The sequence below is a fragment of the Bos grunniens genome, chromosome 16 (genome assembly GCF_055505025.1).
Source record: "Bos grunniens cultivar Pamir isolate PY7600 chromosome 16, Bosgru_T2T1.0, whole genome shotgun sequence".
NCBI classification, from domain to species: Eukaryota; Metazoa; Chordata; class Mammalia; order Artiodactyla; family Bovidae; genus Bos; species Bos grunniens.
The window spans coordinates 9,040,422-9,065,587 of NC_141180.1; the positions used below are offsets into that span (position 1 = coordinate 9,040,422).

Consider the following 25,166-nt stretch of genomic DNA (forward strand, 5'->3'; position numbering starts at 1 on the left):
TACATAAACAACAGCTCTTTGGGCTCTTTAATAGATTTTTAACAGTGTAAAGTGTCCTAGGAGAACTGTTAATATAATCAATCCCAATGGCAAACAGATTATGAACACCAAATAGCTGGAATTTTCCAAATGCCTTTTGTGACCCACAGAAATACAGTTTATGTTGTGGGCCAGTAAACATATACATGTGTGTATACATATATACACAGACGCATAATCAAGGCAAAAGTTGCATGAAGTAATTCTTATTCGTGTGTGTGTGTGTGTGTACACTCAGTTGTGTCTGCACACTATTTTCTACTTAGTTGTTTTTCTTCTAAAAGTTCCTGGTCACAATCTAACACATTCCATGAACCATGATTCATGATTCCATGAACACATTCCATGATTCCATGAACCACTCAATAGGTCAGGACCTATTGATTCCTGAAGTCTGAAAATCCTGGCTGAGCATTAGAACCACTTGAAAAACACTTAAAAATATAGATTTCCAGGGCTGATAACTATACACATGAAGAGGAAAGGTCAAGGGAAGAGGGAGTCTTATATTTCTCCTCCCTTGAAGCACTCCTTTGAGAACATGGCTGTGTTGCTAGTTTTCTGAAGATTAACTGATTATGACCATCAAAGGACTGAGTCATGGGAGATATATGTTCTGGGTTGTTCAGCATCAGGCAATGCGTTATCTTAGGCAGAAAAATCTCCAAAGAGAAGGCGTTACTGAAATGTCCAGGGCTGTGCTTCTGGCCGCAGCTCTGAGCTTGCTAGGCTGTGCTTGGTGGATAGGACTGTTCTGGGAAGAAAGCAGTTTTCCAGAAATCCAGAGAAGTAGGTTCAAGTCTCTGCCAAAGAGACAGGGTGGCCTCTGCAGCCGATGAGAGAGGGGCTCAAGTTCTGGTGCAACCTGGGGAAAGCCACGAATGATCTAGACCTTTGCCTCCTTATCTCTGAAGTGGGGAGAAAAGTGCCTACTTGGCTGTATCATTTGTGAGGGTCAGTGAGGTGCCAGGGCCTGGTGCACAGTGTAGGTGTTCCGAGACGGTAGGTGGTTTTCTCGCTGCTCTGGGCAGTGCTTTGCCGTGTGAAGTTGGCCAAGTCACTGAGCTCCTGGATGTACATTGGACACAGCGCTGTTGCCTCATCTACCTCCCATGGTTAGTGTGGAGGTCAAGTGAGAAAACGGGCGGAAGGGAGGAAGTGTGATGTGCTCTTAAAGGAAGGTGCCCAAAACAGAGCCTGGGGCACAGAGCCGATGCCAAGGGGACAGGCCCCTGGCCATCTAGAGGGCAGGTGAGCAGGTGCAGAGCAACACATGTGCCTCTTGCCCCAGCCAGGGGCCTCTGAACACATGGGGAGGGAAGCAGGAAATAAGCCCCTTGGGCTGCAGTGCTTCATTCACATGCCTTCGTCCCAGCTCATCCCTGCCACCCCAGCATCATGAAAATATTACTACTCAAATGAGAAAACAGACTCCACAAGGTTAAATAGCTGGCCAAGGTCACACAGCTTGTAGATGACAGAGCAGATGCCCCACTTGGGTAGCTGGGCTGCAGCAGCTGCTGCCCAGGCCTCCTGTCCTTCTGAGCAGACTTGCTAATGGTGGGGGTTGCTGGCTGCTTGGGGCTGAGGACGACCTTTGCGGGGCTCACCCCTGGGGACCCTGCAGCCAGCTGATGGACTCTTTAGCTGAGCCCCACCGTGACCACCAGGGGGCCTTCTGCAGATGAGGGGCTTGGTTTCCAGCACTGGCTTGTGTGCGAAGATGGCCCTGGGATAAAAGCGTGACCCGGTGACAGCACCTCTCCCCACTCGCTCACCTTGGCCAGCTGCCTCATGGTCAAGACACTAGGCACAAGAAGGGAAGAAAGGGTGAGTAGTGTCTTTCCCCACCACCCTTCTACACAGTGGATTCTAACTCTTTGTTTCTCTGTCACCCTGTCTCTCTGTGTCTCTCTCATACAACCTCATGAATAGTTTCTACAACAGACACCAGATAATTGTCATCCTACATGATTATATTCTTTCCGGTTGGTAAGAAACAGCACTGATTCCATCATCTTCTGCATCTTTCCAGCTGCAATAAAATGGTACTTGCAGCACTCTCTACAAGAGACATCTCATCTCACCTCCAAGTATCTCCTGATACTACTAAGCAAAGATGAGAGACATCTGTGTGATAAGCAACCTTGCAACCATCCGTCTCAAACATAAGATAACACATGGTCTTAGTAATAACAATTGCTCCAAAGTGCCTCCATCTCCTGTTAAGATGAAACCATTCAGGCATGTGGTAGATTCAGATAGATTCAAGATGTGACAACAGAAAATGTCCTGAGACCCCCAGAAAGAGTAACCTAACAACAGTCAGGGTTCACAGCCCTGGCTGCGTGATGGAATCACCTGGAGAGCTTTAGATGGACGCCTGGGTCTCACCCCGAATTCCTGATTTACTTGCCTTGGAGGGCAGCTGCTGCCAGAATATTTAAAAGCTTTTGCAGTGGGCTAACGTGCAGCCAAGCTTGAGAACCAGAGATCTAGATGAATAGGGAAATAGGGCTCAGGAACAATGATTAAAGGGCCGGGTCTGGTTATTTCAGAGGAAGGACGATGACAACTGCTCCTCGGTGTGTGTTCCATCAACTGTCTGGAATCTGTGCTAACTGAAGGGAGGACTGTCATGAGCAACTGGCAGATCTTACATTTGAAAGTTCTTTTATAGTTGGCAAAGTATTTGATCTTATTTTAACCTCGCCACAATTCTGGGAAGCAGACAGGACAACATTCTTAGATGAGAAACAAGAGCCTCAGAGAGCTGAGGGATTTGCAAAGACATAAATGGGAGAATCACTTTGGGAGAAACATCATCCAGTTTCCAGCAGCCCAAAAGTCCCAACGAGTTCATTTGCACTATCAAATGCCTTTGTCCTCTCTGAGGCAGAGCAAAATCTGTTCATGGGTAAAAGGTAGGAAATCTTATTTTAAGAAGAGATGAAGTGACGGAGAGAAAACCAACCAAAATGGAAAGTTCCTCAGAAGGCAGATTAACAAGGAGCTATCTTCCTACTAGGGACAAAGAGCAGTGGTTATTGTTTTATTTTCTCCTGTGTATATAGGGCAAAAGATTAATATGGCAACAGAAGGTTAGATAATTGAAGGAACATTCTAGTTTTCTCATCCATAATACCATCAGCTGGAGCTAGGCGCACATAGGATCTGTAATCCTGAGAACTCTGGCTTCCATTCCAGGCGGGCCACTTGCCTGTAACCTGCGACAAAATATAACGCTCTTCCTCTCAGGGTCACAGACAAATGAGATAAGGTGGGTGAATGGTAAAGGTAAACCATTCAAAGCTTAGTAGTAGTAGTGGTGTTAGTCGCTCAGTCGTGTCTGTTTGCGATACCATGGACTGTACCCACCAGACTCCTCTGTTCATGGGATTCTCCAGGCAAGAATACTGGATAGGTTGCCATTCCCTTCTCCAGGGGATCTTCCCGACCCTGGGATGGAACGTGGGTCTCCTGTGTTTCAGGCAGATTCTTTACCATCTGAGCTACAGGGAAGCCCTGGATTAACCTTTGGAATTTTCTTGATGAAGAAGCCATTTCTATCCACAGCAATAGTGTTGGACTGGCTCATTTGGGTAAAAGATGTATTTCTCACATCCATGAAGCCACATGTTGGAACAGCTTCTTTGCCTGCTGGCTTGATTTCTTTTCTACCCAGGAAAGGCTGACCTCAATCCACGCTGCCCTGTGTTCCGGATCCTGGATACTTTATGAGAGCCTCTCAGAGGCCCCCAGCTCCCTACCAGCAAGCCCAAGCCGAAAGCAGTTCTAAGCTGTTAGCCTCAGGATTCTGGCTAGGTGGAGAGGAATGGCTTGTTCCTGGAGTGGAATCCTCCCCGCACCGAATGCTAGCTGGGAGGGGAGACGGCTGGAGGACTGCCAACTGCTGGGCTCTGGGAATGCTGCATTTGTTCCAGCAAGGGAACTGGAACTGGAATGCAACACAATCAGATGTGCTAGAGAACACTCCCCAACTTTGGTCAGCTCGTGAATGCCTTTCTTTGTAAAAAAAAAAAAAAACGCTTGGACATTTTTTAGAAACTTTAAAAAATAATCTTGCTATTTCTGCCTTGATTATGATAAAGTCATGGTTTTTATTTTTAGATTAGCATCTTAATATAATAAGGCAAACTTAATATAATATGTAATAATACTCATAAGGAAACAGATGCCAGTTTCTCTATTTAACAAATGATGCAAGGTGTTAAACTGATTTTAAATAACTGTCTAAAAATGATTTGTCATTTAGGTTGAATGAATTTTCAAATAACATACTGTGTTTTGTTAGAGAAACACATGAATATAAGACAGACTGACAATATTTAGCTATACAAGAATTTATTAAATAAATATACAAATAGTTCTTTATCCTGAAAAAAAAAATGACAGACTGAATTTCACTATGTGTTGATGGCATCAAAAGATAGTTTTTTCATTACCTACTATTAGAATTCTTGAGATTTCCCTCAAGTTATTTTGACAAATTTTAGTGTTTTGTTTCTAAATGGCAAGAAAAGAGGATAAGGTTTACAGTTGCCATTTGCATGAATGTCTCAAAAAATAAGATACATAAATGTGAAGAGTATTTTCACCAAATGAAAGTCAAATTACTTTTGACAAATAATTGTCATTATTATTTTTGATGTTATTTTTCAAGATATTAGAAAATCTTGGTTGCTCTGGAAGAACTTTAATCAGAAGAATAAAACAGTATCTGAGTAAAGAGCATCCGTAGGCTAATTTGCAGAATTGTTATCATTTATGTGCCGTCATTAACTTACCACACACTAACACTCATGTTTCATAAGCACTCTTTTTAACCAACACTTTATTGTGGAATTAAATAAACACTATATGACCAAGAATAAAACAAATCAGATCCTCATTCAAAGAAATAAACTGCAAAGATCATTGGTTGGGAAAAGCTAGAGAAATTTCAATGTGGTTTGGGCATTAGATAATACTAAAGAATTACTGTTAATCTGGGGAAGGGTGATAGTATTCTACTGTAGTTACACAGGAAATTTTCTTATTCCTTTGCAGTGCATCCTGAAGTATTCAGGGGTAAAATATTATGATGTCTAGGATTTACTTTTAAATACTTCACCAAAAAGTAGAAAAGCAAATATGGCAACATGTTATTAACTTTTAAGCCTTGGTGATGGGCATATGGAAACTCCATACACTTTCCTCTCTACATTTCTGTATCTGAAAATGTTCATAAGGCGAAACAAGAGAAAAACAGAAACAGCTCAGCAAAAGAAAATGTTATCAGGAAGTGGTTCCCACACCCACTTGACTCCCTCTAGTGGCCAGTGGTGTTGAGCTGAATGCAAAGAAACTACCCAGTCTGGAGCAGACTCAACCCATCTCCTCCGGATACAACACTCAAAAGGAGATTCTCAAACTATTTTGTTCTTTCATTTGTTGTCACTGGGTTTATAAAACCAGAAATTTAGGTCTCACTACTCCATTTAATGACCTGAATCCAGAGGAGTAACTTATGGGTCTGAGTGCTGCCAGCTGGGACTTCCTCCAGTAGGTGACTGGGGTCTGAAGCTGGTGGGGGTCAGTCTGTCTTGATTGAGGTGGGCAGGAAGGGTTTTCATGAGAGGCCAAAATCTGTTTATACCAGTTGTTCTTGTTGTTATGATTAAAGTACACACAAAAAATAAAACGTAAGTGCAGAACTCCCATCAGACAACCCACACATGTCACCAAAAAAGTGAACGCAGCTTCAGTCTACATTAAAAGTTTAGCAACTGAACGAACATCTTTATGTCTTAGAATATGTAAGATATTTTAGATGTGTATGTTTATTTAAGTGATTCTCAACTTTCACCAACCGTGTTCACAAGTCAATTAACTCTTTCATCCTATTAGCGTTGGATGAGAGGTTTTCCACCATCCTATAATTCTCTTGTCCAGATCTGAGTGAAAATATCCAAAACCAGATCATAAAAAGAACTTTTTTCCCACTAAGTTTGGTCAGGGAATATACAGATTTCCCCCCGCTGTTGAACTGTCTCCTTCTGGCATTTTATTTAGACCTGGGCTTCCCAGTTGGCACTAGTGGTAAAGAACCTGCCTACCATTACAGGAGACAAAAGAGACACAGGTTCAATCCCTGAGTCAGGCAGATCCCCTGTAGAAGTACATGGCAACGCACTCCAGTATTCTTGCCTGGAGAATCCCTTGGTCAGAGGAGCCTGGCAGGCTGCAGTCCATAAGGTGGCAGAGAGTCAGACACGACTGCAGTGACTTAGTGCACACAATATTAAAACCCACTTGGATTTTCTGAGCACACACTGGTAATTGGGGCCAGACATGTTCCCACCCATCCCCCACCCACCCAACTTCAGCCCAGAGTATGTGGGGAGGCTGCCTGGACTTCCACGTCTGCCACTGTTGATCCACACGCTGGATAATCATATGCCCATCACCAAGATCTAACTGGGATAGAAATGGAAGGACAGTGAAGCCTGTGGGGAGGTTCTGGAATATTTCACTTGGGTACCTTGAGGTCAGTTACAAGTCTGGACATCACTTCTCTGAAGAAAGTCAAAGAGCAGGCACAACCAGGTAGAGAAGGGACCCTGGAGTCAAACACCTGACTTTCTGGAGCAGCAAGTCCAAAGGCCCTGAAGCTTAGCTTCTGGAAGTTTCTGCTGGGGACTGGCCCCTCCCACATGATGACACTGTGGGGTGGGGTAATAGCAACCCACCTCTGCCCCCAGCTACTTCAGACCCCCATACCAGTGCCAAGGTAAAAGATGGGTCAGACCACAGGCAGGTGGAGATCAGCCCTTGGGCTTGTCGCATTATAGTCCAGGACTCACAGATTCAGGGGCAGAGATACCTGTGTAAGGGAACAAGCTCACGGCCCAAGGGGATCAGGCTGCAGTTAACGGTGGCAGAATCCCGCCCGCTTCTGAGCCTGTTTCCTCACTCACTAGTTGAGGAGAGTGGACCGGTGGTCCCTTCCAGCTCTGCCCACCCACCAGGCTGGGACCCACTGGCTGTGGTGGGGTGCACGACAGTCACCAGCAGAGAATAACCACCAGCCAACGGGTCATCCCTCATCACTATCCAGGGAGTGGGGGTGATGGGACATCCTTAAATTGGAGTGAGAACTCGTGACTTGGCAAAAGGCAGGGCCACTCTTCCGTTCTAGACAGAAGCAGGAGATGGGGAAGAGGTGGTGGTCTGTCTGCTGAGACCCTCAAAAATCTCTGCGGGGCAGGGAAAGGGCTGCTCCAGCCGACTTGCGATCCCTGACTCTAGGCCTGGCGGTCAGTGGGAGAGGCCGGGCGGGGAGGGGTTGCTCTGTCTTACAGGCATATCTTGGGATGGGCAGTCATTTTGGCCCCACGTCGGGGTCGGGGCAGAGTGGGGAGGTTCCAGGACGCGGGATGATCCAGGTCTATCATACCCTCCCAGAGGGGGCCCCGCCCCCGGCAGGGGAGGCAGGATCAGTCCTCCTTCCGTGCCCGGAACTCGGGCAAGCTCCAGGCCCGCGGCGGCGGCGTGTCCCGCTCCACGTCCTCGGAGATGGTGTGGATGTCGCTGGCAAAGGGGGCGATGCGCGCACGGCTCCTGAAGGTGGTCAGGGTGCTTCGGGGGGCCCGCAGGCTCCACTGGCGCGTCAGCCGTTGCGCCTCCTCCTCCTCCTCCATCCTCTCCAGGACCTCCTGCAGCACCGAGCGGAAAAGCCGGGACACCTCCTGCACCTCCGGCTCCTGCTCCGCCACCAGCTGCCGGAACCTGGGTGCAGGGGGCCGGAAGATCAGGCAGGGCTGCGGTGGGTGTGACAGCGCGCGACCCCAAGGGCGTCCATGCGCGCCCCCCTCCACCCCCACAGTGGGAAATTCCCAGCTTCTCCACTTGCCCACTTCTTCTGAGTCAGAAATCCACCCCACCTCCTAACGCTCCAGCCCATACTGAGGTCCACCTCTGCTACTCCTGGCCTCCATGAGACTCAGCTTCCACATCTGTAAACTGGGGTCACAGCTACTTTTTATTTTTTGGTGAGATTAATGCACTAACATAGGGAAAGATACTGGTAGCTGCTTCGGTTATCGATGTAGTGAGGGGAACCCACTGGGGTTTTTCTGGCCTCACTGGCCCGAGTGATCTCCCTGAAATGTACATCCGATGGTTTCACCGCCCTGTGATGGTCCTTCCATAGCTCGCCGCCACCTCCTGGCTGAGGGTGCGAGCTGTTTGGTTCTGCTCATCAGTCTCCTGGTTACTTCCTGTCTGCGCTGCAGCCAGGAGTGCGGTTCCCCAGGGCCCCAGGTTCTCCGAGATTCCTGCGTGTGTTCCCAAGCTGTTTCCTCTGTCTCCAAGGTCTCTGGCTTGGAGCTCCAGAAAGAACCACCGCTAGCAACTTCATGTAATACCTGGTTTCTTGGTGTGACCCCAAACAGAACACAGATTCTACATTTGCTAATAGTTTTTTGTTTTTTTTTTTCAGACCGTGGTTTCTATTGCAAATAAACGTGGGTTCTTTTCTGAAAAACACCTCAAAAGCTCATGTGTCTCTGGGAGCTGCCTCCTGCCTCCCTCAGCCTCTAGCACTGACCTGGCAACCATGGCCTCTTTCTTCCTCCTGCCTTGCTCCTTCTAACGGATCCCTGCTCATCCAGGCCCCGGGCTCCATTTCCGTGAGATTATTAGTTCCTGGGGCTCCAGGCCGCGCACCTCCGGAGCCTGGGAGTGTCCCTGCACGGTGCCTTGAGGGGAGTTACCTGAGGATGTCTGGAGCTACCTGAGGATGGTGGGAGTTACCTGAGTTACCTGAGGATGTCTAGAGTTACCTGAGGATGTCTGGAGTTACCTGAGGATGGTGGGAGTTACCTGAGTTACCTGAGGATGTCTGGAGTTGCCTGAGGAGGGTGGGGAGTTACCTGAGTTACCTGAGGATGTCTGGAGTTGCCCAAGGATGGTGGGAGTTACCTGAGGATGATGGGAGTTACCTGAGTTACCTGAGGATGTCTGGAGTTACCTGAGGATGTCTGGAGTTACCTGAGGATGGTGGGAGTTACCTGAGTTACCTGAGGATGTCTGGAGTTGCCTGAGGAGGGTGGGGAGTTACCTGAGTTACCTGAGGATGTCTGGAGTTGCCTAAGGATGGTGGGAGTTACCTGAGGATGATGGGAGTTACCTGAGTTACCTGAGGATGTCTGGAGTTACCTGAGGATGGTGGGGAGTTACCTGAGTTACCCGAGGGTGTCTGGAGTTACCTGAGGGTGGTGGGAGTTACCTGAGTTACCTGAGGATGTCTGGAGTTACCCGAGGATGGTGGGGAGTTACCTGAGTTACCTGAGGATGTCTGGAGTTGCCTGAGGGTGGTGGGAGTTCCCTGAGGACGGCGGGGAGTTACCTGAGTTACCTGAGGATGTCTGGAGTTGTCTGAGGATATCTGGAGTTACCCGAGGACGGTGGGAGTTACCTGAGGATGGCGGGCCCACAGTAGGCCGGGTGGATCTTGGCGCAGACGTCCTCCAGCTGCAGCCTCTCGCCGGGGCTGAGGTCGTATGCGGGCCGCGGCGCGCTGGCCAGCCAGCTGTAGTCCACGCGGGTGCAGACCTTCCTCACCGCGTGGCTGCGCTCCCGCTGCTGCCGCTCAGCCTCGCGCATCTGCCCCGCCAGCTCCACCATGAGCGTCTCCAGCACCATCTCCGCCGGGCTCCGCGGCGACGGCCGTGGCGGCGCCTCGTTCCCCCGGAGCCACGGGAGCAGGGACATGGCCTCCAGGCCCTGCCGGGGCGGGGCAGGAGTGCGTCTTCCTCAGCCCCTCTGTCAGCCAAGGTGGGGAGAACGGGGTGAGGCGGGGAGAGCTGAGGCCCGAGTGAGAAGACCTCCCCCTTCACAGCTGGGCGGCCTCGGGTAGGACGTAAGACGCTTAACCTCTCTGAGCAATCGTTTCTAAGTCTGTAAGACAAAGTCGTGGTGTTGTGAGAAGCAGTTGTGAATTAACTTGGGAAGCTCCAAGCACCGCATAAAAGTAAGATAATCTCATGGCCATAAAAGTCTCTAAAGCGTCCAGATGATTGAGCTTCCAGATCCTTGGTCACTCCAAACAAAGATGGAAACATACTGTTAAAAATAAGGCAACAGGCCCCAAATGGAGTCCTTATGCTAACCCCCACGTCACCAAACCTAGACTTAGTTTCGCCTCTCACAGGAATCACTTGATCAGCACTAGTTAAGTAATCTGCCTGATAGCCCTCTGCCAGTGCCTAAAGGATAATAACTTTGCAGCAACCAATTTGCTCTTTTTGCTTTAACATCCTTGTTCCCGCTCCCTTCTGACTATAAAAGTGTTTCATTTGGTACAGCTCCTCAGAGCTCCTTGATATTTGCTAGATTTCAACAGACTTTTTTTTGCTCAAATAAACTTTTAAAAAAATTTTAATATGCCTCAGTTTACCTTTTAACAATGCTGTATGGCTGAGCATAATCTTATCCCTGTGGTTTAAAGGGAAATAAACACACACATTCAGAACAGATGTTTTCATAACAGGAAATGCCCCCAATCTGTTGCTGAAAAAAGCTGAAGATTGTATGGGACTGATATTGTCCTGTAAATGATACAACTTACCCACCATTCATTCATTTATTCATCATTCATCAGGCAGAAGCATTAATCAAGCACAGTGTACACATCTGCGGAGGAACACAAGCACGATAACATGTCTGGACCCTGCTCTCCAGCAGATACAAGACTTGATGAGTAAAAGCCATAATTTAAGTGGAAAGAGGTAAATGTGACTGGTGAAGCATGGAGTCAGTACTGCTGGGGTAGGGATGGGGAAGGAGTGACTCTGGATGATGAAAGGGGTTTTGAAAAGCCTTGTGGATGAGAGAAGGCTGAATGGTGAGTGCAGCCTTAAGACACATGGACTGATGGAGCAGATATCCCAGATAGAAGATCCTGCCATGGTACAAGGTGAGATGTGTGCAAGAAGCATCAGGTGTGACAGGGGATCCTAATTCATCATATTCCCACAGGGTCTTGCTCAGTATAGGTTTGGTGAATGACTGAATGACTAGATGGATGGATAAGTGAATGATGGATGAACACGTGAATGAGTGAATGGACTGCCATCTCAGGCATGCCCTGCTGCCTGCTGGAAGTGGGTTCATGCCTCTGACAACAGTGAAGGTGAGCTCCATTCCTGGGCTAAAACCTGAACTGGGTCTTTGAGGAGGCTCGCTTCCCCTTCCTATGCCCTTCTCCCCTCCAAGGAGCTCCCCCTTGCATGCAGCAGTGGTCTTATTCTTGCCTAGACCCTCTAGATGCAGACAAAAGAGGTTCAATGAACTCACAAGAACATGGGGATGAGGCACGCGTCACCTCCTGAAGACTCACATCTTTTTTTTTAGGCAGCCTTCCTGCCACCCTGCACCAGAGAGGGTTGGCCCAAAGAAATGAATTGTTGACGTTGGGGAATCAAACACAAATGGGAATATGATTGTGGGGTATCAGTAGCTTCTGGGAGTGGCACAAATCAAGCTTCCTATTTGCCCATGCAGAAAACAACGACTTCTCTTAGCAACCATCGTAATTAGGAAATATAGTAGTGTTCATCCTCCACTTAGTCTGAGTGTATCACCATCATGGAGGCCTCAGATTACATATCCTGATGCCTTTCTGGGAGCCTGGGAAGGAAGAAGAGACCATCAGACTGTGCTATTGGGATCAGGGGCAGTTAGCACTTTTTCTTCTTGGTCTTCACTGCTTTATATGTCCAGAATCATGTAGTTGGGCAATAGTGTTGGGAAGGGGCTGAGAGATGGGGGTGGGTTCTGCTCTGTCCTGAGAGCCCTGAGGCCCCAGGAATCTCTCTGCCAGGGGATCTGATCAGTCAGGCAGAGATGTTGTAACTGAATGTGTAATTTTTTCCTGGAGTGCTTGTGTTTTTTTAAAAGAACACAAGACTTCCCTGATGGTCCAGTGATTAAGAGGCTGCGCCTTCACTGCAGGGGGCATAGCTTTGATCCCTGGTTGGGAGGATCCTGAGATATACTAAATATGGACTCTGAACCCGGCAAACCAAAATGACTGGCCAAAGGAAACTTGAAAGAAATGCCCCATAAAAGTAGTTGAAACTACCACAAGGGTGCGCCTCAGTGACTCTCTCTGAGTCTGTCCCTGTGTCTATACATATGTACTATACTCTTTTCCTCCTAATAAATACTTATTTCACTACTTTCCATCTTGGAGGGAGTTCTTTTCTGCAAAGCTGAAGAACCATGGCCTTGTCACTGACCACTAGTCTAGTGGCTAGAATTCGGTGCTTTCATGTCTGTGGCCTGACTTCAGTCTCTGGCCAGGAGCCGAAGGCTTGCTTCAAGTCACTGCAGGCCGAGGCCACCTGAGATCAATTAGATACCATAACACCATGCATGGGGTCTCTGAGCTGTATAAGGACCTGTCTTCCCCCATCCCCCCAAAATGTCACTGGCCTCAAAATATAAGTAGAGATCTACAAAATTGAAATTAATAAAAATTTCAAATTTAAGTAATGAAACTCCTTTCTACATTTTTATTAAAAAATAATTATAATGTGAATTCATTTGATGATATTTGAGGTGATGTGGAGCGAGGCCTTCAATAGCAAAGGGGTCTAGATTGAAGATCTTTGCATCATCCTAGATTTAAACCCTGGGGTGCTTAAAGGCTTTCAACAATTCCTGATTATCCTCCAGATTAGATTCAGACCCCTTAAGTGGCTTCAAGGCCCTTTATCATGTGGCTCCTGTTTACATCTTCAGCTTCATGACTCACCAAACCTCTCCTTACCCCTATGCTCCCCTAACACCCTCCCCAACCCCACCCTCCATTCCCTGAATGCACCCTGCTGCCTCTTGCTTTTAGGGCTTTGCACATCCTCAATTCCTGAATGAGCCCCACCTCAGCTCTTAGCTCATACTCTGTTTCCTTTAGGAGCCTTCCCCATCCTCCCTGACCAGGCTCCCAGGTATTCTGTGCTTACCCCATCATGGCATAGTCCAACATGGCACAGCAAACCATGATGGCCTGTGTGTCCCTCTCCAGCCAGAGCGAGGACCCAGGTCTTGAGCATCATCCTACCCAGGCCCCAGAGCCAGGCACAAGGTCTGGCCTGTAGCAAGTGTTCAGTGTGTGCTCAGTCGCTTCGGTCCTTTTCTACTCTTTGCAGCTCCATGGACTGGAGCCTGCCGGGCTCCTCTGTCCTTGGAATTCTCCAGGCAGGAATACTGGAGTGGGTTGCCATGTCCTCCTCCAGGGGATCTTCTTGACCCAGGGATCGAACCCACGTCTCCTGCATTAGCAGGTGGGTTCTTTGCCACTAGCAGCACCTGGGAAGCCCAGTGTTCAGCAGACATCCATAATAAATGGAGTGACACTTGCTTTCTAACTTGTTTGAATAAATACCAGAGTAATGGATAGAGTTGCCCTGTGGGGCTTTAGTCCTTGCTGTGTGTGTGTGTGTGTGGGTGTGTGTGGGTGTGTGTGTGTGTGTGTGGGTGGGTGTGTGTGTAGCTGGGCTAGAAATCTACCTAGACAATCCCTTCCCATTCCAAAATTTCTCCCCCTTCCTAAGGCCCATTTTGAAGGATTCATTTTTGGGTCAAGCCCTGCCCTCCTTAAGGGCATTTTTTTTCTTCTTAGTCTGGAATTACATTTAAGTTGAAAGGAGAATGGTTTGGTCTTGGAAGGTCTTCCTGCAGCAGGGAGAAACATACAGAAAGAGGAGGTGAGAAAACCCTGGAGATAACTTATGTCTCCAGGAAAACTGACCTCTTAACATCTACTCCAGGCCTGGTAAGGGCACCAGGCTTGAGCAGTAGGCCCATGGCTCCCATGTGCCAGGGCCTTGGGGCAGTGCTGCAGATAGAGGCTTGCATACCATATGTTTAAATATTCGCAAATTACAAATTAAGCTAATGAACTATTCAATAAAATACGTTCTCTTTCTTCCTTGTCAAATAAACCTTCATAACAACTGGGAGGGTCTGATTCAAGCTGAGAATTCTTGGACTCTGTGGAGTTCTTTGCTGGTACGTGGAGATGTGGGTTGAGCCAGTTCTTGGCCCTTAGCCCGTCCCCTCTTTCTAGTCTCAGCCCAAGGGGCCTTGCAGACATGCAGGGAGATGCCGAGCTTCATGTCCAGGCCCACCCACATCCCTGCCAACAGGGCCTCTTAGCCTCCCTCAGACCTAGGGTTGCTCCCACGATGATGTTGCTCCCACCAGGGAGGGGTCCTGCTCCAGCTCTGGAAGTGGGTGGGTGACTGTCCAGGCAAGGATTTCTGGATCTCAGCACCTAAGGCCTGACCTGGAGGGGATGTGACCTCAGGGTGGGCACATCTCTGGACTCCCCCGGACTCCTTGCCCTGGGTTGGGGAAGCCAGAGTGCAGACCAGGATGGGGCGGGTGCCCTCTTCCCAGGTGGAAGTCTGTGCCCCTGACTCGAGTCGGCTGCCAGAGATGGGGTGCTCAGCCCACGGCAGATGGCAGAGCCTGGGCGGGGATCCCGCTTGAGTCCCAGGCTCGGTGGGCTCTCAGTTTCTCTGGCCCAGGGGCTGGGCCCTCAGAGGGTGGAGAGGGGTGGGGTGTTTTGAATTTTCTCCTCCCTCCAATCCCTGCCTCCCAGCCCAGGCTGGAGGCTGTAACAGAGACAAGATTTCTGCCGGAGCTATATCTGTCACTGGTGCCAGCTGTTCTCCTGGAGGCTCTCCAACAGGTCTGATTAAGCTCTTAAGGGCAGAGGAGAGAGGGAGGGGGAGATGGAGGGAAGGAGGGAAGACATAAGGGAGAGGTGGAGAGGTAGAGGGAAGGAGGGAATGCAGAAACAGAGAGGCAGGCAGACTAGACAATGCCAGAGGTGGCTGGTTGGCTTATCCCCGGGCCTCCCCGGGACCTGAGTCTGTGTTGGGAAGCACATGACGGCAGGTTGTGGTCTGATTAAGACTAAAGACACCCAGAAGGTTCATCAGAACTGCTGTTAGGTGGTCTTGCCCAGTTGGATTCTGCCCCTCCCTTGCGTTGGATTAACCCACATGGCAGAGCCAAACTCCCAGCTAAAGCCCTCGCTCCCGCTCAAATCCTGCCAAGTGACTCCAGAACCTTCCCATGAGGAATATCTGCTTGCTGTTCAGGAACAGCACCTGCAATCTGCATCCAACACACAAGCATTGTTTGAATCTGTGTTTTTAAAACATTAGGACATCTGGGAAAATCTGAGTGTGAGCTGTATGTTAGGGAATGGGTGTTGCTTTTCTAGGGTATAAAAATGATAATTAGCCCCTCAGCTTCCCAGACTCTCATGCAGTTGGTTGTAAATTCTTCCAGGAGCTGTTTTACTGTCTACTTTTCAGAATTTTAAAAAAAAATCAAAAACTTAAAAAAGCAAAAGTTTCAAAAAGCAAAATGCAGAGGGGGGAAGCAGTGACAGATATTTTTTTGGTAATTATGCTTTTTTTTTAATTTTTAGAATTTATCCGTTTTTACTGTGGGTCAGCTGTTGATATTTCATCAGGATAACCATTTCTTTGCTGAGTTCAGGTGACAGAGGAAGAGACACACCCTCAAAACACACACAAAACAAAACCACAGAATCATCTTTAACCTAACTTTCTATACAATGTCTCAGTTTCCCGTAACTTTGCACACAAGCTTCTGAGTTGAATTGTACCTGCTTTTTGTATTTGGAGAGAGTGTGACTATTGAACTTGAAACCTTTTATTCTGGGCATCTTGGTAGTTTCTGGTGGGATTAAGCGGGTGAGAGGGAAGAAGGGAGTTGGGGGGCTCCTACCCTTCAGAACATGAAGTTTCTCCCACTGCTCCTCTCTAGAGGTCTCCCAGTGCCAGACCTAAAGGTTTTTCCTACAGTGATCCTCTGATTATTTTTACTTCCCCTTGACCCATATGCTTTAACAGAACTTTTAACAAACTGCACTTATTAAGAAATGTGTTTGCCCTGTTTTGTTTTTGTTTTTGTTTTGTTTTCAATAAATGACATGGCACCTCCTAGCAGGAAGGGAACTGCTACTGCTAAGTCACTTCAGTCGTGTCCGACTCTGTGCAACCCCATAGACGGCAGCCCACCAGGCTCCCCCGTCCCTAGGATTCTCCAGGCAAGAACACTGGAGTGGGTTGCCATTTCCTTCTCCAATGCATGAAAGTGAAAAGTGAAAGTGAAGTCGCTCAGTCGTGTCTGACTCTTAGCGACCCCATGGACTGCAGCCTACCAGGCTCCTCTGCCCATGGGATTTTCCAGGCAAGAGTACTGGAGCGGGGTGCCAATGCCTTCTCCGGCAGGAAGGGGAAAAAAATGGTAATTATGGTTCTAGGGGAATCTTGACAAATAGTGCAATCTTGGGAGGCAATGCTGGAGTGTTCCTGGCTGAGTGTCAACGATTGTCTACAAGGTCTCACATTCCAGTCGTTCAGATGATGCCACATGTCCAGGTACACACATGCATTCAGGTAGGGTAAAATACTAACAATCACTTTGTCCAGGGGGAATTTATGACTGTTTTTTTGCACTATTATTCCAATTTTATTGCGTGTTTGAGCGATTTATAATTTACAAGTTGGAATACATCTGGCTCAAAGCTCACTTCTTGCAGGAAGCCTTCTCAGTCTATTCTATCTAGCGGCTGACTTGCCCCTCAGCACCTCTGCCCACAGTTTAGACCTGACTCGTGAGTAGTGCTGTGGTGTTTCTCCACAGTTGGGGGTGGTGGTGAGGTAGTGAACGGTGGCGTGTGCTGGGAGGCTCTGGGTGGGCGGGACCAAAGCCCGGGCCTGAATTCTGACTCATGACGCGCTCGAGACTCAGTAAACACGGGTGGGGGTGTGTGCAGTGTACCTGTCCCGGTGCAGGTCTGGGGCTCCCTCCAGGAGCGTGCATTCAAGGCAGGAGTGAGCCCAAGGAGACAAGCCATCTCTGTGCTGTCTGGAAGGGTGCTGCCATCCAGTAGGGGGCAGGCCACTGCCCTTTGGTTCCTCACCAGCTCAGGTGAGGCAGGCTGGTGGAGTGAGGAGAGCCAAGGTTTTAGCAGAGAAATCCTAAATTCAACTCCTATGCCCTTCCACTCCCACTCTGTACTGCCTTCCCAAGTTGCCTTCATTGCTCCAAGTTTCCCCATCTGTAAGATGGGGTAATAAGGTACCTACTTCAAGTTACTATGAAGACTAAATAAGGTAATGTGGACTTCCCTGGTGATACAGTGGATAAGAACCTGCCTGCCAAGACAGGGGACGTGTGTTCCATCCCTGGTCCAGGAAGATTCCACATGCCTTGGAGCAACTAAGCCCGTGTGCTACAACTGCTGAGGCTCACACACCTAGAACTCAGGCTCAGCGACAAGAGAAGCCACTGCAGTGAGAAGCCCCCACCGTGAAGGTAGCCCCCGCTCGGCACAACTGGAGAAAGCCTGCGTGCAACAATAAAGGCCCAGTGCCGTCGAAAATAAATGTAAAAGTTCTCACAACCAATCAAAAAAGGCAAGGTAATGTCCCTTTAAGTGCTTTGTAAACTAACAAGAAGTTGGTTGGTCTGCGTCTATGACTGTCTCTTGGTGTAAGGGCTTCAGGAGAATTCAGAGTTTTAAAACTTGGATAGGAAAAAAAATATCTTTATCTCCTCTATCTTTAACTGAAATGTGATATTTTTGTCAGTTATGAATGCTGGCCCCCGAGTACGGCAGTGTCAGCACACCTGTGGCGGTTTTATCTCCCTCAGAGGTCAGGTTCTTTTTTCATAATACTTTAAAGTTGTTATTCTTGAAATATGGTTTGTGCTCGTCAGGGCTGTGAAATCATACTCATTAGCCCTGCCACTAGAGTTTACTATTTCACGTGTGGCTTCCCTGATAGCTCAGTTGGTAAAGAATCTGCCTGAAATGCAGGAGACCCAGGTTTGATTCCTGGGTCAGGAAGATCTGCGGGAGAAGGGATAGGCTACCCACTCCAGTTATCTGTGGGCTTCCCTGGTGGCTCAGCTGGTAAAGAATCCACCCACAATGCAGGAGACCTGGGTTCAATCCCTGGGTTGGGAAGATGCCCTGGAGAAAGGAAAGGCTACCCACTCCAGTATTCTGGCCTGAAGAATTCCATGGACTGTATAGATCATGGAGTTGCAAAGAGTCAGACATGACTGAGTGACTTTCACAGAGGCACATATATTACTGTATCTCAAGTTGCTTAAAAATATTTCAATAGGAGTCCGGTTTCAGGGAAAAAATGTTCAATAGCTGCCTTTCAATACAGTGGTTTCTTTTGTAATTGCAAGAATTTAATTGTATGCATTGAGGAACATTTCACTGAGAATGTATCCACAGGCTTCACACACTTCCAAAGGGTCAAGGACCCTTGGCTTGGGGCAAACCTGACCCCAGTCCAGCTCCTGACTTGCTGGGCCTTGGCACTGGGAGAGCTGTTGAAGGGAGAACTCAGGGGTGGAGTCTCGTGTCCCAGCAACCTCTCACCTGTTCTGGGGCTGTGCTCCCCAAGTCCTTTGTCTTCCATTCTCTGCTCTTCCTTTCCCTTCCTTTCTGCTTCATTATCCTCCCACCTCACAAGCTCTGAGCCTTCCCTTCAGCCTATTTTTGAACATCCCTGAGGATAATGTCTTTTCCATGGCTCCCTGGGTGACACTGGCACCAGCTGTAGCTTGTTGATACGCTGGAGAAAGGAGCCCCATCCCTCGAGGGCAGGAGGAGTCTGGTTCCTGGCAGTTAGCACAGGAGGGGACCAGGGGTGTCTCTGAGGTGGGAACAATGCAGGGTGTGCCTGTGGAACAGGGAACAAGGCTCTGACCCACCCTCGCCCCCCACCAGAGGTGTAGAGACCATCTGCCTCTGGTGGGGACCGAGGCCTCCAGGCTCTCACCATCCAGGGAAGGACCATGCACTTTCTGCCGGGAAGCTGTTTTCTCTGGACAAAACTGCCCACCCAGTCCCGTCTCTAAAGCTGGGCCCTAACAGCTGAGCCAGGCGTCTGCAGGCTGGGGCAGGGGCTGCCCTGTGCGCCCCTCAAAACCCATGAGCCCAGAGCAGCAGCTCTGGAGTGTAGGCTGCGAGGATCTGTGGAAGCCGGCCCCGAGGGCGGGGCAGAGGCCTCCAAGAAGAACATGCAGAGAGTCTGTGTTCCCTCTGCCAACCCACCTTCCTCCCAGCCTTGTTTGTGCCAAGACCAACTTCACAGAGTACAAATTACCTTATTTCTCTTTGGCGTCATAGAAAAATAGCCTGTAATCCACCAAGCCAGGTGGGACTTAGCCAGTCCTGTGGGCCTCTGCCCACCCGAGAAACATCTGCTCATCTTTTAAGATGCTGCAGTCTGCCTCTCACTGCCCTGCAGAGGCTAGCAGATCTCTCATCGCAGCATCTCTAACAAATATACATCTCTCTTCTTTGGTTGTATTTCTCGTTCCCTGACTCGGCTATGAGCTCTATGAGGAGAAGAGCTGTGTCTGTTGAATCTTCTGGGAGGCAGTAGGCCCTAATGAGTGGTTTCTGAGTGAATGAATGAACGAATGAAGGAATGAGGCAGTCAGTCCTCCTCAGACTGAGGCAGGAGTGAAAACAGGAGAGGGATGAGTGCTCAGGTCCAGCTCGCCCCTTGGAGGTCTTTGTCAGAGGGCAAACACCCTGGTCTCTTTCTGAGAGAAACTGCCCTGGTCTCTATCTGAGAGGATATGCCATCCATGGTCCTCATCTGAGGGGAGGGGCTCTGGTCTGCGTCTGAAGGGAGGGCTCTGGTCTCCATCTGAGGGGAGAAGACTTGGTCCCTTTCTGAGGAGAGACGCCATGCTCTCTCGGTCTTAGGGGAGGTTCCTGGACTCTGTCTGAGGGGAAAGCCCTGGTCTTTATATGATAGTAGCACCCTGGTCTTTGTCTGAGAGGAGATACCTTAGTCTTCTTCTGAGACAAGCTGTTGTGGTCTCTGTCTGAGAGAAGAATTCACAGTCCTTATCTGAGGGGAGTCCTTATCTGGTCTCCATCTGAAGGGACAGTCCGGGCCTTTTTCTAAGAGAAGTCACTGTGGTCCCTTTCTGAGAGGAGATGCCCTGGTCTTTCTCTGAGACAAGTTGCCCTGATCTCTATCTGAAGGGAGAACCCAGGTCTTTTTCTGAGAGAAGTAACTCTGCTGCCTGGCTGAAGGGAGACGCCCTGGTCCCTGTCTTAGGAGAGAAGCCCTTTGCTTTTTCTGTGAAGAGTCACCCTGGTGACTGTCCCAGGGGAGACGCCCTGGGCACTGTCGTGGGGGACGCTCTGCTCCCCAGACTCTGCCTGAGGGGAGGGCCCTGCTCTTTATATGATAGAAATCTCCCTCCAACTGATTCGTAGGAGAGGGCTGGTCCCATAGCGGATGCTCCTTCCCAAGCCTGATCCTGTCCCTGAAGCCCCATCCAGGCCTGTTCTCCCAAACATATCTTGGGGACTCACGGGCAGCTCTGCAGTCAAAGGAACTGAGGCCCACACATCGCCCACATCACCTTGGTCACTGTCGTGTCCTGAGAGTCTGCTCCGAGCCTCACACTTTGTGGTTCTCAAGTCGCAGGCTCAAATCAAGGAGAGAAACTCTAATTTGCATTTCCCCTCGCTTCCCTCTTGAGCTTCTCTGGTGGCTCAAATAGTAAAGACTCTTCCTGCAATGCAGGAGACCCATTTGACCCCCTGAGTTGGGAAGATCCCACTCCAGCATTCTTGGCTGGAGAGTCCCATTGACAGAGGAGCCTGGTGGGCTACAGTCCAGGGGTTGCAAAGAGTTGGACACGACTGAGCAGCTGACACACTTGCTTCCCCCTAGGTGGATCCTCTCCGTAAAGGCAGAAGGGAGAAGCCTTGGGCTGGGTCCTCCCTGACAGGCTTGCTGCCTCCAGAGTAGACAGAAGCCATGACTTCCTGTGAGTCTGTGAAGCAGGGACCAGGCCATGGCAAGGAGGATGCTGCAGAGTCTGCCGCCTCTTGTGGGACAGACGAAGAGAGTCGGGGCCTCCCTGTGGCCATCGGGGTCCTACACTCAGACAGCGCGGTGGACTGTCCCCATCTACCCAGCTCAGCTCAGCCGGCCACTGCTGTAACTTCTGTCCCCTGGGAAGGTGACCCTCTTACCTGGCTTTCTGAGGTCAGGCTCTGTGGAGGTGAAGGTCTCAGGGGGTCCTGATTCTGCTTCCCTGTCTGGGAGACGAGAGCGTCTGGATCCTTTCAGGGAAAGACAGAAAGTTCATCGGCCACGGGAGGACAGGGTCAAGGGAAACTACATCCAAACACCTCCCTCCTCTTCCTCTTGTGCTGCGGGCTGCCGCCTCGTGCTTCCTCCTCCTCTCTCTCTCAGAAGTTGTGCTGAGAGAAAACAATGCTGATCAGAGGAGGGATCCACCCTGGGCTGGTGTTTGCAATATTTGTGTGTGTGTCTCCAGAGGCTGGAACCACACAGCTCCTCGGATGAACCCCAAGGCAGCCCAGCTCCTGATTGGTGGTTGCCGTGGAGACCCACCTAAGCCTCTTCCACCTGAGCTGTATTATCTGAAGAGGGAGTCTATCTGACCTGACAGTCACCTGAGAAGACCCAGGGGGTGAGAGCAGCCCGTGTCCAGATGGCCTTCTCCGCCCCGGCCTCCCCCAGCTGGCGCTCGGGATGGCACAAGCTGGGGAGCCAGGGCATGCTCGCTGCACCCTCTGTAGAGCCCTAGGAGGACCTGCTCAGAGCAGATGTCTCCAGCTACTAGCTGGATGGTTCCTGGCCAGAGCACACTCTTTCCACCCACTCCCTCTGAGGAGTGATTCAGGTGCCGAGGGCAGGAACTCTCACCTTTAATCACCACCCCCTCACCTGCCCCACTCTTGGCTCATGAAAATTCTCTCCTTCCCTCAAGGCAAGCTCAAGTATGCAGAGTTCTTCTTCTGATGCTCTGGAGGAGGGGCAAGGCTGAGGAAATAATCCCAGCAGAGGAGGGAGGGTAGACTGTGATTATTGACTTTGAGATAAGATGGGGGCTGGCAGGAGTGGGCCCGTTGCTATTCCTCCTGTTGCTATTCTCCCGAGTCCCACACTCACCCCTGGGCCTCCTGCCTGTCTCTGTGCCCTGCACACTGTCACATGCAGACTTTTCAAGCTATGGGCCCCGTGTGGGCCAGCCTGCCCCCATCAGAATTAGAAACCCATGCCGGCCCCTGTCCGGGGTGCCCTAGTGGGCACTAAGCTGCCTTGTAATAGATCTCAAGTGATGCCGTACCAGGTAGTACCAGGTGCCAGGCAGTAGAGTGACTTCTGGATATGTCTAGTCCTGAGTGTATTGAAAACAAAGCAGAAAGTGTCACCAAGAAGAAACCAAGCCATGCCGGATGAACCACCTCTCTCCACTCACCTGCCTGCCTGCCTGTTTTGTCTGTGTCCCTGAGTGCTAGGCCACTTTGCTCTTCCTTTGTGGCTGGATCCATTAGATAGATCTGCCTTCCCCTCTCTCCAGTTGCTCAAGCAGGGCTCTGGAGTCAGGAGCTGGGTCATACACCTCTCTTGACCAGTTCACAGCACAACAGTCCCAGTGATGGGGAAGGTCCCTTGGGGATAGGACACTCCCACACTTTGAGGAGCTTAAGTTGACCTCCTCACACTCACAGATCCATGGTGGCCTCCACACCCAGGATAAGCCCCAGCCAGAGCAACCTGGGGCAGGTAACCAGGAGTCCCCACCTCTGAACATCCCACCACTATGCTGATACAAGGGCAAAAATTCCAAGGCGTTTCCATGCTGGTGGGGAGGGGACCAGCAGGATGAGAAGGCTCTGCTTTCTCTTTGGAAAAGTTGCTAGAAGCGGTAAGAAGAGGCCAGTGACTAAGTCACAAATTCATTCATGCAGCACGGATGTCCAGAGCACTCTTCTGTGCAGCCAGGATACCAGATGCCAGCTGAGGGTTCACAATTCCCTTCCTCACCCCTCTCACTCCACACTTCCCAGCCAAGGCCCCTTGAGGCTGGGTCAGATGAAATTCTTGGTTGGGACTCTCCACGTCCACTGCTGAGGGCATGTGTTTAATCCCTAGTTGGGGAACTAAGATTCTTCAAGCCTTGAGGCACAGCCAAAAAAAAAAAAAAGAATTATTTAAAAGAAGAACATAGAATTCTTACAGGAGAGTGCAGAGCAGGGACAGAATTAGAGTTCAGCGCTAAACGCATTTTTCTTCCTGCTGTGTAATCTTGGGTCAACTAAATACCATTCTATTTGAATGAAAAAATTCATCCCATGGATTAGGCTTAAAACCTCACCCTCACACACACACACACATATACACATGCACACAATTAATGTAATTGAGATCATGCCAGCTCTGAGCCATTAAAGGAAGATCCGTCTGCAGCATTGTGCTAAGGACTCCTGACCTGTGACGCTGGGGAACGCACACACAGATGACTAGTTTCTCAGCGTCCTCCCCTCCCGACACAGCTGGCCCCTTCCCTCTACTTTTCAGTGACATAGGCACAGGCCCAGAGGAGGGGGGTTATGCTTTCCTAGTTCTGTCCCTCGCCCGCCGCCCTGACACCGTAACTCAAAGACAGCGTGGTGTTTGTGCCGACTGCTCATCTCTTTTCACCCGTTAGCCTGTGGAGGCTTTGTGATTATCCACACTGAGTGTGAGTTTGACTGGGGAGAGAAAGTGGTGGTGGTTTTTTTTCTCATTTGGCATCCCTCGAAGTCGCTGAAGTGTAGTTAAATATTCAGCAACCATTCAAATGGAGAAACACCAGCAGGGCTGTGACATTGCCTCACAGATGGCATTTGATTAATAAATTGGAGATGTGGAATTACAAAGCCATTGGGTGCAGGACTGGATTAAAACCTGCAAGGAGATTGGAGGAGAGCGCTGATCCCAGATGTCAGGCTGTGCCGTGGGCTGCTCTTCCCGTTCCCTCCTCCCTGGCTTCCTTCCAGGCAGTGGGCACCAGTCCAAACCATTTCTATGCGCTCTGTCATGCATTGGGTTTTCAGAGCCAACAGAGGGATAAAAGTGACATAGTAGTCACAGGCACAGACCAGATGCACATTTACCTGTGCCTCCCTGGGAATGGCTACCCACTCCAGTATTCCTGCCTGGAGAATCCCATGGACAGAGGAGCCTGGCGGGCTACAGTCCATGGGGTCGCAGAGTTGGACACAACTGAACGGCTAACACTTTCTCTTTCCTCCCTCTGGGCAGCCCTCTTTCCACTCCTGTGGCCACATTTCCTTCTCCAGCCAGAGGAAGCATTGCGGATGACTGCAGGAAAATGAGAACCTCGCCTTCTCCCAGCTGGCTTGCTTAAGTCCCTGCTTCCTTACTCTCTCCTTCTTGCCCCTCTTCTCCATCTTGCCTCACACTGTTGTTTTTTTTTTTTTCCCTTAATCTGTATCATCTAACTATTTATCTAAAATAATGAAAGGGAACTAAGGAGAGAGACATAATACATCTCTCATTCATTTATTCACTAGGTGTCTATTGACCATCTACACTGTGCTAGACAGTACCTTGATGCCCGATTTCTATGGAATTCACTCACCACTGACTTCTTTTAGGTTCTGCCCTATGGTTTGACTGATCTTGAGAGCCTGGGCAAAACTGGCTGTCCATCAAAGATTCATGCCCCTCTTCCAGACTGAGACATGCTTTGGGGAAGCTGCTGTCCAACCAGGGACCCCATTATCCAGCCTCCCTCACATCCATACAGGACCATGTGACAATGAAATGTGGATGGAAGGCCTGACTTATGAAACACTCTGTGCAGTTTTCCACCGCCCCTCTTTCTCCCACTTGCTGATGGTCCGTAAGGACTCTGAGGCCCCGGAGGGTGGTAGAGCCCCAATTTTGAAAGAGCCCAGGTCCCTAAATCACTATGTGGCAGGCCACCCATCAGTCATCCATGTTGAGCTCTACTATGTGCAAGCAGTGTATCGGGTCAAACACTAAGACTTTGGGTTTCTCTCTCACAGTGATTGGCGCTCTCATGATTAGTGCAAACCCTGTAGGAAGAGATGGATGTGGAAACTCTCTGCCTTCCTTGGTTCCTGGACATCAGAGATCTTCTTGATGGGTCCCCTCTGGTTACTCCATCTT

General features: G+C 49.6%; 1 protein-coding gene and 1 non-coding gene across 2 annotated transcripts; one reads left to right on the forward strand and one right to left on the reverse strand.

Moving 5' to 3' along the window:
• On the reverse strand, window positions 1-23,169 carry RD3 (RD3 regulator of GUCY2D). The gene is made up of 3 exons (XM_086343289.1): window positions 21,188-23,169; window positions 9,521-10,002; window positions 1-7,830 (listed from the first exon to the last, which is right to left on the reverse strand). The coding sequence occupies exons 2-3, from the start codon at window positions 9,814-9,816 to the stop codon at window positions 7,539-7,541; spliced, it is 588 nt and encodes a 195-aa protein (XP_086199415.1). The 5' UTR covers window positions 9,817-10,002; window positions 21,188-23,169; the 3' UTR covers window positions 1-7,538.
• On the forward strand, window positions 17,936-18,008 carry TRNAF-GAA (transfer RNA phenylalanine (anticodon GAA)). Its single transcript has one exon. It is a non-coding gene; the product is annotated as a tRNA-Phe (tRNA).
• Window positions 23,170-25,166: the final 1,997 nt, after the last annotated feature.